Source organism: Periplaneta americana, chromosome 1, assembly GCF_040183065.1.
Source record: "Periplaneta americana isolate PAMFEO1 chromosome 1, P.americana_PAMFEO1_priV1, whole genome shotgun sequence".
NCBI classification, from domain to species: domain Eukaryota; kingdom Metazoa; phylum Arthropoda; class Insecta; order Blattodea; family Blattidae; genus Periplaneta; species Periplaneta americana.
Genome location: NC_091117.1, coordinates 124,899,710 through 124,919,601, shown reverse-complemented (window position 1 = coordinate 124,919,601; position 19,892 = coordinate 124,899,710). Strand labels below are relative to the sequence as shown.

General features: G+C 35.7%; 1 protein-coding gene across 1 annotated transcript in view; it reads right to left on the bottom strand.

Annotated features, from left to right (window-relative positions):
* Dnah3 (dynein heavy chain 3, axonemal) overlaps positions 1–19,892 on the bottom strand; it is a 367,976-nt gene that overhangs the window by 159,783 nt on the left and 188,301 nt on the right. The window contains exons 37-41 of the mRNA XM_069827040.1: positions 17,471–17,656; positions 16,121–16,347; positions 8,334–8,511; positions 6,100–6,336; positions 1,151–1,390 (exon numbers count right to left, since the gene is read on the bottom strand). Coding sequence (XP_069683141.1) covers positions 1,151–1,390; positions 6,100–6,336; positions 8,334–8,511; positions 16,121–16,347; positions 17,471–17,656 — 1,068 coding nt within the window. The remainder of the gene's footprint in view (positions 1–1,150; positions 1,391–6,099; positions 6,337–8,333; positions 8,512–16,120; positions 16,348–17,470; positions 17,657–19,892) is intronic.

The window sequence follows — 19,892 nt, the reverse complement described above, 5'->3', positions numbered from 1 at the left end:
TCCTCCCATCTACGTCTCGGCCTCCCTAAAGGTCTTTTTCCCTCCGGTCTTCCAACTAACACTCTATATGCATTTCTGGATTCGCCCATACGTGCTACATGCCCTGCCCATCTCAAACGTCTGGATTTAATGTTCCTAATTATGTCAGGTGAAGAATACAATGCATGCAGTTCTGCGTTGTGTAACTTTCTCCATTCTCCTGTAACTTCATCCCGCTTAGCCCCAAATATTTTCCTAAGCACCTTATTCTCAAACACCCTTAACCTATGTTCCTCTCTCAGAGTGAGATTCCAAGTTTCACGAACTAATGTTTCATAAACTTTAATCTTTGTCATCCTCGATAACAACTGATTTTTAAACAGTGGAAGATTAGCGTAATAAGTCCGATTTCCAGCCAGTATTCTGTCGGTGACACAACCACTCACATTACAATTATTATTAATAATAACTCCAAGATAGAACATAAACATATGAATTCTAAACGAGAAAGTAGAGCAAGTGAACAGTTTCGAATACTTGGAGCAGTAATATGAGCTGCAAGCAGAGAGTCTAAAGGGGGGTAGCAATGGCAAAGGAAGCTTTTAATAGAAAAAAAGAGTATCTTTTGCAGACCACTGGAAAAAGAACTGAGACTAGTCAGGTGCTTTGTGGGGAGTCTTGCATTGTATGGGGCAGAAACATGGACATTACAACGAAGTGAAGAGAAGCGACTAGAAGCATTTGAAATGTGGATATGGAGAAGAATGATGCACGTGAAATGAACAGATAAAATTGGAAATGAAGCTGTGCCGGAAAGAGTGAGTGAATGATGCTGAAGCTGATCAGGAAGAGAAAAAGGAATTGGCTGAGTCACTGGCAGAGAAGAAACTGCCTACTAAAGGATGCACTGGAAGGAATGGTGAACGGGAGAAGAGTTCGGGGCAGAAGAAGATATCAAATGATAGACGATATTAAGGTATATAGATCATATGTGGAGACTAAAAGGAAGGCAGAAAATAATAAAAGTTGGAGAATGCTGGGTTTGCAGTGAAAGACCTGTTCCTGGGCAAAAACTATGATATATATATTTATTATTATTATTATTATTATTATTATTATTATTATTATTATTATTATACCGCTTAACACTTATGCAAATATATACACTCACCGCAAGTCGAGCTGCAGTCTGCATGAGTTCTAATATTTCAGCTTTTTCATCTGGAGCATAAAGATTTGGTACATCTCCTGTATTTAATATCATGTTGATGTCCTCAACAAATGATTCATTTTTAATCTGAGTGTCACTAAACAGGAAAACAGTTGACTTTGCCATTCCTCCAACCTTCTTCATGAGGTCTTTCAAGTCATCTCTCCACTCTGATTCACCATATGTGCGTCCAATCTCAATCTACATTAACATAAATGAGAAAAATAAACAGACTTTAAGATTGTTACTTAAATTATTCACAAATAAAATAGAATGCCATAAATACTCTATGATTTCAATTCAATTCGATGTTGTTATAAAATAGAGAAACCACACGCACAAAGGTACTTAAACCTATCTTAACAGTAAACATGTCCTGCAGTACTAGTCCTACCAATGTAGATAATAATCTGAGAAGGAAATCATTCAACATTATCAGGTCGAAATTGTATGGAGTTATTTATGGTTAAAATCTCTCTTGAGAAGTTGTACACAGACAGGTACCCTACAGTAAATTAAATGTTAAATAGAAGCAAATAGTTATCAATACGAACTATAAGGCAAGAAAGCAATTCCCGAAAATATCATTTGAGTAGCTTTTTATCAGGCTGACACGGTTTTCCGTGATCTTTCTATTTGCCTCATCCACTATGCCTCAAAACCAAATACAGGGTGTTTCAGGAGGAATAGTGGTAGGAGGTGGTAGTATAAACGAATTCGAATAAAAAATTCCATATAAAATGTGTCCAATTTTTATTTGGTACAGAGATACAGCTGTTAGAAAATTCCATATAACATGTGTCCAATTTTTATTAGGTACAGAGATACAGCTGTTAGAAAATTCCATATAAAATGTGTCCAATTTTTATTTGGTACAGAGATACAGCTGTTAGAAAATTCCATATAACATGTGTCCAATTTTTATTTGGTACAGAGATACAGCTGTTAGAAAATTCCATATAAAATGTGTCCAATTTTTATTTGGTACAGAGATACAGCTGTTAGAAAATTCCATATAAAATGTGTCCAATTTTTATTTGGTACAGAGATACAGCTGTTAGAATGTAACCCAAGAAGGTGTTAAGCAAAGGCAAATGAATACGTTTGAAGTTGATTTTCATAAATTCCACCACCGACTTCAATGCACTTTCGACACAACGTGTAGCTCTTCTGAGGTCGTCTTGGCATTCTTTTATGTTGTTGTTTTCTAATGCCAGGCGTTTGACAATAAAGTCATTTGACCTCTTGCACTCCAATATTTTTCAAAGATATTGTGACAGCCACCTCGAGACTTGAACACTCTTCCCGCAAGAGAGCAGGTCGCGCGTGAGTCGACACGGGCTCCACAGAGCACTGGGGGATGGCGCGCGGCTTGAAGAGGCGAGGGGAGGTTGCGCGCGCAACTGCTACGTGCGGAGTGAAGGGGGGACGGACCCTCCCGAATCTTCCAGAAGTCCGTCCGAAGTGGAGATATCCAGATAATTCGAGAGGACACCTGTAGAAATTTCTCGTAACTATGGTTTAGTTATAAAAGAAGAAACGCAAGTGAAATTCAGTCAGTCAGTAAGCCAGTCTTGTGTAGCAGTGAAGCCAGCTTCGAGACGAGAGCGCGACTTGAGCTGTGTCCGTAACTGTGGAGCCTGAAGCCCGGGGTTCGAGTGCAGTGGACCGCAGTTGGGGGACCTGAGTTCGAAGTTCAGCGGATCGTCTCTGAAGGTCTGTGGTTCGAGATTCTGTGAACGCGAGTGACTGAGCTAGAAGAACTAGCCAAGACAAACGAGCTGTGAACTGAGAACTGACCGTTCTGTGTTGTAAATAGTGCTTTGTAAATATTAGTTAAGATTAACAGTTCATTGTTGTTCGTAATAGTCCAAGTAAATTGTCATTGTCGTCTGTGGAGTGCACTAACGAATACTGTGTTACTGTGTAGAGAGTGAAAGTTATTGTTGAGATAATAAAACTACATTGTTGTTCAGTATAAAAATTTACAATATTATCATGGCCAGCCACTGAAGCACAGATTTTGAGGAGGCATTCTTTTATGAGGGCAGCATTATTCATAATCCAAATGATTAAATCGGCTCTTGTGTTTACTTTTTCTTTGTAGACTTCGCCTTTCAACCATCCCCACAGGCAAAAATCTAAAGGGAGTAAGGTCCGGGGACTTTTTAGCCAAGAAACGTGATCATATCTGCCGATCCATCTTCCAGGGAATGTTAGGTTTAGATGATGTATCACCTGACAACTAGAATGTACAGGGGCTGGAAGAACATACCCATCCTTGTAGCCAAAGGAACCTCTTCCAATAATGCTGGAAGCTCGTTTTGAAGACAGTCTAGATAACGGGGCCCTGTAAGACGATGCAGTAACACAAAAGGCTCAAGCAACTGATTGTCTATCATACCACACCACACATTTACAGAGAAGCATTCTTGAAAATGTATCTCCACAATGGCATGTGGATTTTCTTTAGACCACTTATGTGAGTTATGAGTGTTATTGATACCGTCACAAGTGAAAGTGGCTTCATCAGTGAAGAGTAAGAATGGGATTACTCGGCGATTTACAAGTAGCCAATGACAAAATTCCAATCGTCTACTTCATCTCCTGCTCGAAGGTGTTGAATCCACTGTAAATGATAAGGATAGAATCCGTGCATACATAATGTCTGCCATACTCTTGTATATAGAACACCAATACGTGCAGAAATTTTGGGTGTGCTTGTTGCAGGACTACGTTCTACCAACTGAATAATGTCTTCTATTTCATCCATATTCTGTTCATTTACACGTTCAGATGAAATATGACTGCTGGGCACTGCACCAGTCTCATGCAGTTTAGTGAAAACTCGAGTAAACGTTCTTGAATCTGGAACTCTGCAGTTAGGAAAACATTTGCCATATTCTCTAAAAGCAGCAACATCATTTACATTACAAAACCTGTACACAAATACCATATTGGCATACTCAGCATTTATAAATACGTGCGGCATGCTTAAACAATACAGTAGAATTGGCCAACAAATCACAATCACAGTTGAAAAATTCAATTATGTAAACTAAAGCACAACTTCACAACTTGAACTTCAATAAATTGGCCAACAAATCACAATCACAGTTGAAAAATTCAATTATGTAAACTAAAGTACAACTTCACAACTTTACCTTCAAAACAAAAATGGCAATCGATAAATAAACCCATAGGAACCGGAGTAGCAACATACAAACCGAAAGTGCATTGAACGTAATCATTTCCATTTGCTGAATACCTTCTTGGGTTACATTCCAACAACTGTATCTCTGTACACAATAAAAATTGGATACATTTTATATGGAATTTTTTATTCGAATTCGTCTATACTACCACTGCCTAAAATATTTACTATTCCTCCTAAAACACCCTGTATAAACAATCTATATTATCACAGATTTTTATTTGCAAAGAGATGGGGAATTCCTCTCCAACATTCAACAATATTATAAGATATAGATAATAGACAATGATATGGTTAAACTTAAGAGTTACAATAATCTCCTTTTACTTCTTTGCTGTAGCAGGCCTTTAAGGTATGATACATCTAGCTTGCTTTCATTAATAACAAGCAGAAAAATGACTAAGTATTAGTAGAACTGACTATTTTATGCTACTGGTATGTTTAAAAAGCTATATGTTCATAAATAAATGACTTCCTTTCCTGTTGGCTGCAAACTTTCGAGAGAAGTTTCAATTTGTTGTAAAAGGTTCCCTTGGGACACTGGAAGCATCAGACAATGTGTTTCTCTTAACTGGTTCTCGGAAACTGAAGCCCAGTTCCCAAGGTTCTTGTTTCCTTGCTGGCCAGCAAGCTTGGTGCTCTGATGGATATGCTGGTGGCTCCCGTGTTTGTTATTATGTTGGTTACTGTTCATACGCAGTTGGGTCTTTTCACAGTTCAAATTGGAAAATCTGCTGCTGTCTTATTTGTTGCCAACACTCATGATGAAAAAGAAATTAAACCTTGAGTGGAAAACAACTAGAGTCCTATATTAATAATAGTAAATGTCGTAATAAAGTAATTAAACCAGAAGTGTAAAACAGCTAAAGTCCGATATTTAATTACTGTTTCTTAATAACTAAAGAATTAAAAAAAAAAAAAAAAGAGATTTAGTTGGAAAACAACGAATGTGGCAACACGGTTCCAGCTGTGGTACTATATTATGATCTTTGGTTCCAGCATACAAGCCAACACAACAAAATAGCAAGCAACCTAATCTCGAAATCTAGCATGATAGCTAACAAAGCAGTCACCAGGGGTCAGGTTTTCCAGCAAGCAAGCACGCAGCACTGCCATCAGCACTTACCACTATGTAATCCATCACAGAAACAAGCACTGTGGGACTGGGCTTAAGAAACGTTCCTATAGACAACAAAGCTTTAAGAAATTTGTTTTTCAGTTATCTTAAATAGTACCTGTGAATATGATGTGCAACAAGTCGCTTTCCAGTTATTAATATATTTTAAATTAATATAATGATAATTATAATTATTGCATTCAGTTTATCTATATTCTTCTCTGTTGACTTAGCAAAATTGATATTTAACTCCTACTGTAATGTGCTTATACACACTAACTTGGTCTATACCTGTGGAGTAACACTTAGCGTGTCTGACCACGAAACCAAGTGACCTGGGTTCGAATCCCGGTCGGGGAAAGTTACCTGGTTGAGGTTTTTTCCGGGGTTTTCCCTCAACCTAGTACAAGCAAATGCTGGGTAACTTTCGGTGCTGGACCCCAGACTCATTTCACTGGCATTATCACATTCATTTCATTCAGATGCTAAATAACCTGGGTTGTTGATACAGCATCGCAAAATAACCCAATAATAATAATAATAATAATAATAATAATAATAATAATAATACACACTAACCTGAAATAATGCAAATTCCATCATACTGGCAGCCAATCTGGTGCAACTCTGTCTGCCAGAGCCACCAATTCCCACCAGAAGTGCATGTCCATTGTCTTGCTGTAACACACGACTTATACGTGATATATGCTCAATAGCAAATTTGAACATAACCAACGACATTGGTGTTTGTGACAAAAGATTATATTCGTCCAAATAATAAACCATCTTTTCAGTTAGTAAATTTAAGTCTTTTATCTGAAACAGTAACAAAATTTAACAAACAACGAAAATTAAAAGTTTACTAAATAAAATAAAACTTTATTCAAATTTCAGACTTTTACTGTGATTGAGCTGTGAAGAAAATTTTGAGTTTCCTATGTGTGTTGAAATTAAATTAAACTTCCCCGATGTTTCAGAATTATTTATTTGCTCTATCCTCAGAGAACTATTACTAGAGTAATGGAAGAGTGGCCTACTCTGTTCATTCCCTTATATTTGACTAATTCAAACACAAGCAAGAGCAGATTATTTTTTCAGGTTTCAAATTATGCTACCCTGAGGATGGAATCTATAAGTAGCTTCGAAACATCAGAGAAATTACATCTCAAAACAAAATCTTCTCCATAAAATAGATTTAAGTTGCACTGTTTAAGTCTCTTGTATACAGTGAGGGAAGTGGGAAAAAACCAGAGGCGGTATGCCACCCCAAGATTTTCCCCTGACACACCTCCATTTAAAAAAAGGCATACCCCCTTCCTTACAACATAGACATACATGATATATACAATAAATTGTTTCGTGCAGTCAGTAATGCGAATCTTTAAAGCTTACACAACATATTAAATTTCTTAATAAAATAATTTCAAGTTACTATAGTTATTTACTAGATTATTTTGCAATGTCCATTGACACATCATTTTAAAAAAATGTTACAGCTTCAAAGTGCCTTATTTATTAATAAAAAAGTGCAACAACTACAAAAATGATATAGTCATTAAATTGGCAACAATGGCCATCACAAGCTACAGAATACAGCCTTCTATACTTGAAATACCGGTTACTACCCTTGTAAGCATTCCAGGGGTTGAGTTATGAAATAAACGTGTCTAAATACATGTTGAATACAGTTCCAGAAGGCTGTGATTTAGATCTACGAAAAAAACCAGATTGTACTCTTTGCTGTGAAGAAATGTATAAACAAAATTTTACAGATCACATTTTTTCAATGACAGTATATTGTCATTTTTCTCTAACAGTATGTTTTCTGGTCATAGAAACCAGTGACGGTATTCCATACTGGTGCATACCATCTCACTTCCCTCACTGCTTGTATATCTTGGCAAGATTTATTTACGTATTTGCTTCCATAGGCGGAGTTATGGGGGGGGGGGCATGGGGGGCACTGTCCCCCCAGACTTATCTGAACTCTTTTTTTTTTTTTCTATTAACATTAGAAAATATTGAATTAAAAAGATTTTCTTGCTTTTGTTTATGATCAAGTTTCTGTGCTTAAATTAACGTATTAATGTCTGTAGATCATATGTCTGAATTATAATATTTATTTTAAATTTCTGAATGTATAAGAATTTCTATACCTCATTTTAAGAATGGAAACACTGTGATGTTTCGTTTGTAACAGCTTGTACTTATGTATTAGAAGTCTGCAGGTATTCAGGCCCTCTCTTGGAGAAATATGAATACTATACTTCACAACAATGCAGAAAAAAGAAAAGTGATCCCGTATAATGTGTAAACTTAAAGACAAGATTAAATAAAATAATTATAATTTATATTTCATATGATATCTTCAGGAAGGTAAGCTTTATATAAAAGGATTCTGTTAGCACTGTTACGTAGTTTTATTGATGTATGTATATGAAAAAGAAAAAAGAGGAAGATTGTTTTAAGTTATGCCGTATTATAATTTGTAGTAGACCTACAGTTCAAGTCCTATACAACTCGGTCTGAAACATCGCGGATATAGATGGTAACACTGTAAGAAACATGCCCCCCGAAAATGCCTTTATTAAATGATCATATTCCGATCAAGTTATAAGGGTGGGGGGGGGGGAGGAGTTAAATGATGTCCCCCATAACCCTGTTATATCGGAATTCTATGGTTTTGCTTTACCCTCCCAATGAAATGATTCTCTCTCCGCCTATGTTTGCTTCATCCAGATTCGAAATAACAAATAATTAATAATAATACTAATAATCTGAAATACTATACTATTTTTTAAGTAATGAATCACCTCATCATAGATCTTAGGGTCAGCATCAGGCTCCATATAGTTACCGAAAAAAAGACTTCTAATATCAGAGTCTTTAAGCTTAGTTTCCTCTTCAGGAATGAGATCAGATAAAATCTTATCCATTTGCTGCCGAAAATTTTGGTAGCATGCTTTTTTCACAATCTCAAACAGTTGCACCCTAGAAAACATATTGCCAACTGTTACATAATTCAATCCAAATCATATACATGCATGAAAGAAAGCACTTACGAATAAAAGTGTGCATTAATAAACATAAATAGTTTGTGTATTTATTCGACATATAAACATGGATAATTTGTTTAGATTTGAATTACAGTAGAACGTCACTTCTAGATTCACGCAATTTATGTTTTTCTGCCACTTATATATTTTTCTCGGACCCAGAGGCGGTTCTAGCCCAGGGCCGGGGGAGGCCCAGGCCCTTCCGGTTTTAATGAAATGCAGTAGTTATTTTAATATTTCTTAATTACTGCTGAATATATTTCTCATTTACTTGATATAAAGCAAACTAATGAATTTAATGAACTTAATTAGACATTAATTTTAAAGTTTTATTTATTCTATATATCACTATCTTAACTCCAAAACCTCGTAACTTGCTCGAATATCGATTTTTCACTTTTTGCATGTTTTGAAAGTGTATTCATAGAGAAAGAAATTAAGGGTTTCGTAATAGCTCAATATTAGCGCTATTATTTTAAATTAAGCTTCACTGCTTTGTCAGTAGATGGATCTGTGAATATACACTACTATCTGTGAAAATTGCAACACCCAAACTCTGAAGATGTGTAGAACAGTGTACCACCAATAATTGATTACATTTACAGAGAGATAGCGTACACATAGGCCCAACAGTGATGTCTCTTGTGTCACCAGCAAGGTCAGTGTTATGCCTTGCTCAGTCAGTGCAGAGCTTCCAAACGAAGTGGAAACGTGAAAGCTACTCCAGATATGCCTCGTCTGGTGGAAGGGCGCAAATCAGCACGTGAGTGAGTTCGAACAGGGTAGAATGGTTGGTCTCTGGAAGCAGGTTTATCATATCGTGACATTTCGGCTCATACAGGCATGCTGCTGTTACAGTGATGCATGTGTGGAACCAGTGGATAGAAAAGGGTCGTATGCAGAGACAAGCAGATACTGGACCACATAATGTGACCACAGCACGGAATGACAGCCATCTTGTCTGCATGGCCGTGACAGACAGTACAGCTTCATCCACAGTGTTGAGTCGACATTGGAGTACTGCAACAGGTGTGGACCTATCTGCATCAACGGTTTGTCACTGTCTTTTGAGCACTGATTAGTGGCTCACATGCCGCTGTGTTGGCTTCCATTGTCCAGAAACCACCAACACCTCAGACTGTAATGAATACGTGAATGCCGTCACTAGCATGCTGAGTGACAAAATGTAATGTTTTCGGACGAGTTCCACTTCAACTTGTCCTACAATGATAGCAACATACATGTTAGATGCTACAGTGGTGAATGCAATCTAAGAGCCATGCATGCATTGTTGAGAGGCATAGCAGACAAACGCCCAGTGTGATGGTTTGGGGCGCCATTGGATACAATATGCGATCTCGTCTCCTACATATTCAGGGCAATCTGAACACCAACACTACATTAGGGAGGTTTTAGACCCTGATGTACTGCCCCTCATTCAGGCAACTCCGTATGCCATATTTCAGCAGGACAATGCCCAGCCACATGTGGCGAGAATTGTGCAAGCCTTCTTCGAAGAACGACAGGTAACACTGCTTCCCTGGCCTCCACATTTGCCAGACATATCGCCCATCGAATATGTCCGGGATATGGTTGGTCGGCAACTTGTTTGTCATGGTCCTCTAGCACCACTCTTGACGCTTTGTGGACTCACATACAAACTGCATGGAGGGAGATTCCCCAGGAACATATCTAGGCCCTCTTTGATCCCATGCCATGACGCTTAGAGGCTCTAATTGAGCGCATGGAGGCTTCACACCATACTGAAATCTCACAGTCACATATCAGGTACAGTTAATTCTAATCATTTGTGTATTGTCATGTATCTAATCTGTGGTATTAATTTCATTTCAGTCACATGTATCTTTCTTGATGTTGCAATTTCCACAAACATTAGTGTACTTTCAAAAATGCGTAAAAAGTGAAAATCGACATCCGAGTGAGTTATGAGGTTTTGGAATTAAGATAACGATACAGTTCATTTATTCTGTTTAAAAAATATAACAAATGAAGTAAAGTTTAAAAGTAATATTTTTAACATGCATAGTACATCCAGTATATGCATATCACAACCAACATTTTTAGAGAGTTCTATACAACAAACAATGCTGTCTGCATTCAAAATATTGTATATCTGACAGTGTCAACTGTCAGTTACTCTTAACAATCACAGAAAGAATTCGTCGTTTCGCAACAGTTTTGAGTAGCAAATGATCAGTCGCTGATGCTAGTAATGTTCTTGTATTAGTTGGTTATGTCTAAACAATGTAATATTTTGAAGTTATTTTCCCGTGATAAGCGTAAGTGCGATGAAAGTGTTTGTGAACCCAGTGATCCGAACTGTATTAAACTCTCCTCCCAACTTTGTGACTTAAATGCAGTAATTATAATTATAACTTAATAAATTATGAGAGATAGTCGATTTTCACAGTCGGGATAAATGTGAAAAGTTTCCAAATGCTACATAATCACGTAATTGTGCCTTAGAGAGGGAATTTCATACCTTACGGTGGTTTTCTAATGTAGACAAACCTCCATGTGATATAAATGCATTGATATCTCCCCAACTCTGTGACATAAAGGTGAGTGCAAATGTTTCTAATATAGATGAACCAATTGATATCAATGCATCGATCTACAATGGTCCATGCAAACCAGGTAGGTCTGTTTACAAACGTTACAGTATAACAACAGAAGTTTTAACAGTAAACTATTTGATAGGTATAAATTCATTGAATACTCTGAGCAGAAAGATGCAGTTTTCTGTTTTCCTTACCGCCATTTCGTTCAATCTGACTCAAGCAATGCTGAACATGTTTTCACTAAATCTGGGTTTTGCAATTGGGAAAAAATAGGAGAAAAATTGCAAAGCATATTGATAGTGAATGTCATAAATCTTCAACAGGAAAATTAACGTAGCAACACAGTTATTTCAAAGCTAAGCAACAAACACAAAGATGACATATTTCGTAACTGCTCAGCTGTGGCAACAATGGCCTTGGTCACGTTACTTTGTGCTCGGCAAGACATTGGGCTTAGAGGTCATTACGAAACTGGTTTCAGATGAAAATAATGATAGATAATAATAAAGCGACTTTTATTGAAATTTTACTACTTATTAACCTTACAACTTAGCTGCTCTAGAATGGCATGATATTTATCTGGGGGTCTTTTTAACCCCAAGAATATTTGTTGTTAATAATTATTAGAGATGATAGATTTTCGCAGTCATGATAATTACGAAAAGTTGCCAAATGCTACGTAATTACGTAATTGTGCCTTAGAGAGGGAATTTCATACCTTACTGTGGTTTTCTAATCTGCGATAAAATGCGAAATTGAGTACAAAATGCGAAATGTAGGAATTTCAGCGAATAAGTGCGAAATTATAATTTCATGATTTTTTTTTTGCATGCACTTTGGCCAGCTTTTAAATTTTTCTTGCACTTGGACATCCTTTGTTTTCTGTTCCAATCCCCCCCTCCCCCCCCCCCCCCAATTTTAAGCATCTAGAACAGTCACTGCTCGGACCCTTCAATTTCTGTCCCTTCTTCTTCAGTTTTATGCAGCCTCACATTCTGAAGAAAGCCCTTGAAATTGTGATGTCTATTTCTAGGAGATTTCAACACAAGCGTAGTCATCTGTGTCTTCATTAGTGAAAATAGTAAACTCTGCATTATACTGGGTGACCAAAGAACATTAGCATTATTATATTATTTTTATATTACGGCGGATAATGGTACTTATCTTCCCGTCATTCGCTCAACTATCCCCATCTATGAGCGATGTGGCAAAGCTGTAGTTCTTTTTTTTTTTGCCATCATAGGCATTCCACTCAGTGCACCATGAGAGCTGAACTACATAATTCAACACCATATAATGATAATTAATGGAGTGATTGTGGAATACCAGTAGGAGAAACAGAAGTACTCTGTGAAAACCTATCACCACAAATTCCAATTGGACCCACTGAGACTTTATCTGGGTTGCCAGCATAGAAAGCTGGCGCTCCAGCCGTTAGGCTACCATATACATGAACTTCCTTCTTTGTTTTAAAAATGCTACTGAAGGAAGCACTATCAATTTGCTTGCTTACTCATCACTCACTTGGCTTGGCTTGACTTTGCTTGCTTGTTAGTTCATTCATTTGTTTCTTCATTCATAAATTCATTCTTTGTTTATATATTATTTATTTATTTATTTGATTGTTCCTTTATGTCTTCATTCATAAATTCATTTTGTTCACATATTTATTAATTGATTGATAAGTATAAAGTGCTGGTGTTGACATGCCCAAACTAACGGGCCTGTTCTACAGTACATTTACAATACCTCTCCAACATATCGTACATGACAAGTTGCAAAGTGTCTGAAGGTGTCAAATGAAGTAATTTTTTGTGGAAATTCATCACGATGCATTCACAAAAATCCATTTGCATTCTGACGTAACTCTCCATAAATCAAGATTATGTCCATGTATTCTTCGTTACTGAACATTGACTGTTCCCTCAATTTAATTAATCTTATTCTAACGAATGCTGAAATTTACAAGAAATCCGAAGTTTCTGTAATGGAATAGAATGGCATAGAATCAATGACAGAAATTTGTGGAATATTCTGTGGTCCCGACACTAAAACTTGTATTAAAGCAACACGCATAGTGTGAGACTCCAATTCATAACGTTAAAATGGATTTGAGGGAGATGGGATATGAAGGTAGAAACTGGATTAATCTTGCTCAGGATAGGGACCAATGGCAGGCTTATGTGAGGGCGGCAATGAACCTCTGGGTTCCTTAAAAGCCAGTAAGTAAGTAAGTAAGTACCACTACTAACCAACAGAGATATTGTGTTAGGCATATTATTGCATTTTGTATTTCACATCTGATCTTATGGATACTGTATTTATGGTATCGACTATGAATGTGCAAAATTGCTTAACTTCGTTACAAGAGGGCGTAGATGACTTCTCCAGTCAGACTATACGATTTACTTCAATTTTCATCATTTTTGACGATCTTCTGAAAAATGTAAAGTGAGATGTGACTATATGTATAACGGCCGTAGATAAAAACAATTTTCTTACAAAATAAGAAAATTCGACATACAGTAAATCATCACTGATACATGCGGTTCTGCTAAATGTTGCTTTTGGATATTAATTATTATTTACACAGAGTAGCATAGACATACTTTTTTTCTAGTTGCAAGCACTCACATGGCATATCAGCACTTTTATAGACAGAAATAACCCTTTTTATTGAAATATACACTAAAGCTGGGGAATACATATAATTTATCCTCAGTGGATGTGCTGTGGACTAACGGTTATCATGTCTGACCGTGAAACAAGTGAGCCTGGGTTCAAATCCTGGATGGGATAGGTTACCTGGTTCGGGTTTTTCCGAGGTTTTCCCTCAACCAATTGAAGCAGAACTGTTTGGTTATCTCGGATTCATTTCGCCATCATTAATTCAAATGTCATCATTGACATAGCTTAGGTTAAATTCACGGTGCTATAGCACGACCGTTCAGCGACAAAATAATTCATAAAACAGGAGTGGTAAGTACAATAACACTGAGGCTGAGGTGCAAGCCTTCGGGTCCCCCTTCCATAAAAAGGCTGTATGTAGGCCTAGTACATATACTAGTAAATTTTATAATCCCAAGAATCATTAGTATCATTCTGGAACCCATGTATACTTAATAATAGCAACGTGAAAATGCACTGTTGAAACATACAGTAATTTCTAAAGAATATTATTTCCCATTTTTATATTAAAATATAACATTTAATTCAAATTTTATGCTTTAAATACCATATTAAAAATATTTCCACTGTCAGACTAATAGACCCTAACTGTACATGATGTGGATACATGAAAGGATAATATGTTAAGTAGGCCTATTGCTTGCACTAAGAGAATAATACTAGATCTTTTACATGTTGTCCCTTCAACTCTTTCTCCAATAGCTCATCAACTGCCTATCAGTTATAATTTAACATATTGTATACAGGTATCTACTGTTTACTGTATTTGTAATTACAACTACCGGTAGCAGAATGTGCTTTCATTTAAAATAATATGTTAAAACATAAATTTGAATTTTGAATTCATTTTTATGTGTATTCCAATAGGTTATATAATGATAATACAAAATGTGAAGTTTTGAAGTTCAGTCTTTGACTTATTTATTATAGCAAAATATCAAAAAGTTATTTTTGCTAATACATATTAGAGTCGACGGCAATTCGGAAGGCAGTAGTCTGCTAGCGTTTGCATCGAGAGAGACAGATAGACAGCGTATAACATTGCCACATCGTACTTCACGAGCACGTGCAATACAAATAGCGTAGGAGAGAATTTAAATTATCAAAAGACAATAATGGTCTTAGTGGTTGATTACTGTAAGCATGATACCAAACAAAAACTCTTTCCTTCACTAACAATATTCTTTGCACGGTTCTCAATCCCACACCACATGCTTCTGCAGTCGTTTCTTGCACATTAACAACGTTGCAGCCAGCATCAAGATGGCTGACAGCATTCTGCTCATCAACGTTTTTAAAATAATTATACACCTTAAACACTATTTTCCACGCCTGCCTGTGCAATACTTGTCTTTTTACAGTCTCTTCTTCCATTTATTTATCTTACACACACACACAGTAAATGTTAGTTTTACTTATTCAATGTATTGAAACACTCACACATGAACAAACGAACTCGGGAAGAACTTGTTACAGACTGATTTCGATTGGTTCTACTGTACAAGCTTGTGACGTCACATACCAGAAATGCTACGGCGCATATAGCAGCCAACTGCCTTCCAAACTGCCGTCTTGTCTAGTGAACGTTTTCGCCTTATTATGGGCATCATCAGACCAATAAGTAGATATCTATATAAAGTAAGTAAATCCATGTTGAACTTATTGCAATGAACAAGTTAAAAAAATTTAAAAACAACCATCAAATTAAAAAATAAATAATTAAAATAATTGACAAGGATTACATGTAAAATTTATTTGAAATTAAGCATATTTAGTAAAAACGTACTAAAAAATGTCTATATGAGATGAATCAAGAAATTTTACGAAAAACATATAGTTCGTAAAATTTCTTAATTCATCTCATACAGACAATTTTTAGTATGTTTTTATTAAATATGAATAATTTCAAATAAATTTTACATGTAATCCTTGTCAATTATTTTAATTATTTATTTTTAAATTTTATGGTTGTTTTTAAACTTTTTAAACTTGTTCATTGCAATATGTTTAACATGGATTTACAACTTTATATAGATATCTACTTATTAGTCTGATGATGCCCATAATAAGGGCGAAAACGTTCACTAATATGTATTAGCAAAAATAACTTTTTTTATATTTTGCTATAATAAGTAAGTCAAAGACTGAACTATCAAAACTTCACATTTTGTATTATTTAAAACATGTTAAGATTATATATATACACACACACACACACACACACATGCACGCACACACACACATGCACGCACGCACACACATAAACATACATACCTATCTTCATCATCGATGAGCCTGTCATAGAAAACTCTATAACTTTCATGAATCCATAATCGAATAAGTTTTTCAGGTTCTTGTAAATGAGAGCTTGGGACCAAAAGAACACCACGAATTACACGTGAAAAATCTCTCAAATTGAAGGTATAATGAGATTTCGATGGAGTTGGTAAGAACTGCAACACTGAACTTTTATACACATCCATTGTAGCTCCCACTAACATCTGTAGGAAATGTAAAGTCTTTATTATACTTTTGATATTATAACAACTTCATGAATTTTTTGATTTGGACTTCAATATACTGAATTACATTTCAATAACTGAAGAGTGTAAACAACAAAGTTTGTAAGTACACAGAAGAAAATTTTTCATAAGAGACAAAAAAACAGTTTCTTCATCCAAATCATCTACTACTGGTGACATCTGTGACTTCATACATTAAGGGCCTACTTTCACTTTGAATTTCAACATACTCATATGACTTTTGTAGATTACTGGCTCCACATATACAATCCGTTTTGACAACCATTTAAAAAATGACAAAAGTGGCTCTTACAACCTTTGTTGTTTAGGCTACACTCTAGAATTATTTTCATGTTTTTTAAGTTTGATAATACAAGTTACAACAAGTCTGATCCTAAAAAATAAATTTAAAAATTCTATTCTTATGTGTGTATCATTTTAAAATTTTAAACAGCTGACCATCTTGCACTTAATAATACGGCTTCCCTGCAGAGATATGAAATAATAAATAAAGAGAATTGAAAAATTGTTTTTGAAGAGAAGAGATTTTTACTGACACACATCAACAATCTCATTGCATTTACAATTCATATTTTATTAAATATTAATATAGATGTACATATTTATCCTATTTGCAATTAAAAAAAATCATTTATTAATAAATAATACTGGTATTAAGGCCATGAAATATTTTTGCTTCCATATGTCTCTGTTTGTGTGTGCATGTGTGCGAGCGTTTTTCTGTGCGTACATGTGCGCAAGCATTTTTTTTGTGTGCATGCCTGTGTGTGTGTGTGTGTGAATAATTGTTTTCATATTTTAGTGGGTAAGAGATAACTATCTTTCTCTATGTTGCAGTAAAGAGAAAGTCAAATCACTTAAATTATGTAGTGTTATGAATGCTAATAAACTAATAATATTATTTCTGATAATTTTTACAGAAATTGTTTTCTAATTAAATATCTTACTTTTTTAAAATAATACATGTATTCAGAATATTTATAAATCATATTACATTTCTCGAAATACCTTAAATACAAACAGTTCAAATTAAACCCACTGCTTAGACTACTATATACAATAAGACTAGTATAGAACGTACCTTTGACATTCTAACAATATTTTGATCGAAACCCTTGGCAAAATGCCAATCTACAATGGCACAGAAGATCTTATCAAGAGTTTTGTCTTCAAAAGAGTCGATAGAAATTATAAACATATGTCTAGTGAAACGTCCTGTAACTTCATTTGAACCACCACCAGGAGGACCCATGGCAGCCACAAATAGCTGAAAATTTAAATAAGAACATTATGATAAAGTAATAATTAGTTACGGAATACACCATACAGAGGTAGTGTGCTACTCGCATCATGTTGATCAGGTAACACACCAAACACTGAGCACAGATAATAGTATATGTAGCGGCAATTACTTCAGTGATGGTTTCATAATCAACATAATGACTGTAAGCAACTATCATAATCATCGTTAATCATTATAATAGTCTATCATTATCATCATCATCGTCATTATTAGCAGCAGCAGAAACAGCTGTGGCATCGTCTTCATTACCATCATCATCATGAGCAGCAGCAACACAGTGGTGGTGCCGGCGACGGCAGCAGCAGCAGGAGGAGCAGCAGCAGCAGGAGGAGCAGTAGTAGTAGTAATAGTAGTAGTAGTAGTAGTAGTAGTAGCAGCAGCAGTAGCAGCAGCAGCAGTAATATGAATAGTAGTAATATTGGTATAAATTGAGCGTGCAGCAGCATTGCATTTAAGGCATTGCACTGCAAGTCAAAAGATCGAGGGTTCGATTCCTGATGGGATAATGTATTTTCTCCATTGATCAAATTCTTCTGGCCACATTATGGCGCTATGGTTTACTTAGCCTCTGATAGAAACGAGCACTCAGGACATTTCCTTGGGGGTAAAGGCAGCAAGTATGTAGGACTGATATCCCTGCTATTACCAATGCCGACTGTCTAGAAAAGTTGGAACCCTTCACTTCCAACCACATTGTGGGCCTTCACGGCCTACAATAGGGATACTTTTACCCTCTAGGCCTACCTTTTATTGGTATAAATCACGCCTGTCCAACTGGTGACCCTTGGCAGCATATTTTGCAGCCTACGATACATTAAAAAAGTTTCAAAGTTATATAACATCATCCAGGAGTTCCTTAAACATGATGAGATTGAAATTGTGTAAAAATGTATTATATGTATTATTTGCTGTATTGTATTATATCTCACTTATTATAATACTTTTAATCAGTGTTGTAATTGGAAAAAAAATTAGGAGGTACTGTTAAAATCTCCTTGGTCAGACTAGACTCCATATGGACTCGTTCTGAACTTCTTTTTTAAGGTTACTTCTTCTGCATACAGTCTCCTCTGCAAATCTTCTTCCAAATCACAGCCATTATTGCACACAAGGCAAGGGATTAAATGCTGAAACTGATAGTCCAATACTTTTTAGGAACAAAAGCCTAGAAGTTCTTTTACTAGAAGAGTATTCCTTTTCCTAGTGCAGATATAATTCATTCATTACACTAATGCTTCTTCACATTCTGAAGTGGAAATTTCAACAGAATCTATAATATGTAACAAACACAAAGCTCTAGTGGTTTCATGCATGCATAACACATTGAAAATTGAACCGTGTAGATGCACCTTTAGAAATTTCTCGTATTTTCCTTGAGTTAAACTGTCCCTTATTTGCATTCTGAAAATCTGGCAGCTCTAATTTTCCACTTGGGTCTTAGGTCATATCGATTATCAAAATAATTATTACAAAATATATATTAGATTGAAAAATTCAAAACAATCATAAATTAAACAAAGTAACTCCCTAAAAGGCAACGGAATTTATGTGTAAGAGTATCAACTAAAAAAAAAAAAAAAAAAAAAAAGCATTGCTGATACTGTAGAGGTGTAATTTCCATGTGTGAGACCGTTACCTAACTTCTACAGTAGTTGGATAACCCTAGTATAAATAGTAGTATTAGTAGGATTAACAGCAATATTAGTATTAAAAATAAAGGTAGTAGTAGCAACAAGTTAATATTAGGAGATTCAATATTCTGAAATTGAAGGACGAGGAAACTAAACAACATTAACAGGTTGAAATTTCAAATAGATTTGCCACTTTAGGAAGTTCCGACGAAGTTGAGGAAGAATTAGATGTTAATAGCATGTGGAAAAATATCAGAGATAATATCAAAATTGCACCTGAGCAGAGCATAGGTCATTATGAAACTAAGAAAAAGAAACTGTGGTTTGATGAATATTGTTGCACAGTAGTAGAAAGAAGGAAACAGGCAAAATTGAAATTCTTACAGGATCCAGTTGAGACAAATAAAGATACTGCCTGTGTCTCACTTCCTGAGCTGTTTCTTTGCAGGGCGAGACAGAGGGGGAGAGTGGGAGGTCCTGGGTACCGCATGTGCCTATTACCCTACATTCAACACATCGGACTTTTTAGGATTCCTTTCGTCAGCTATGGAGTAAGATCAGCCATGGAC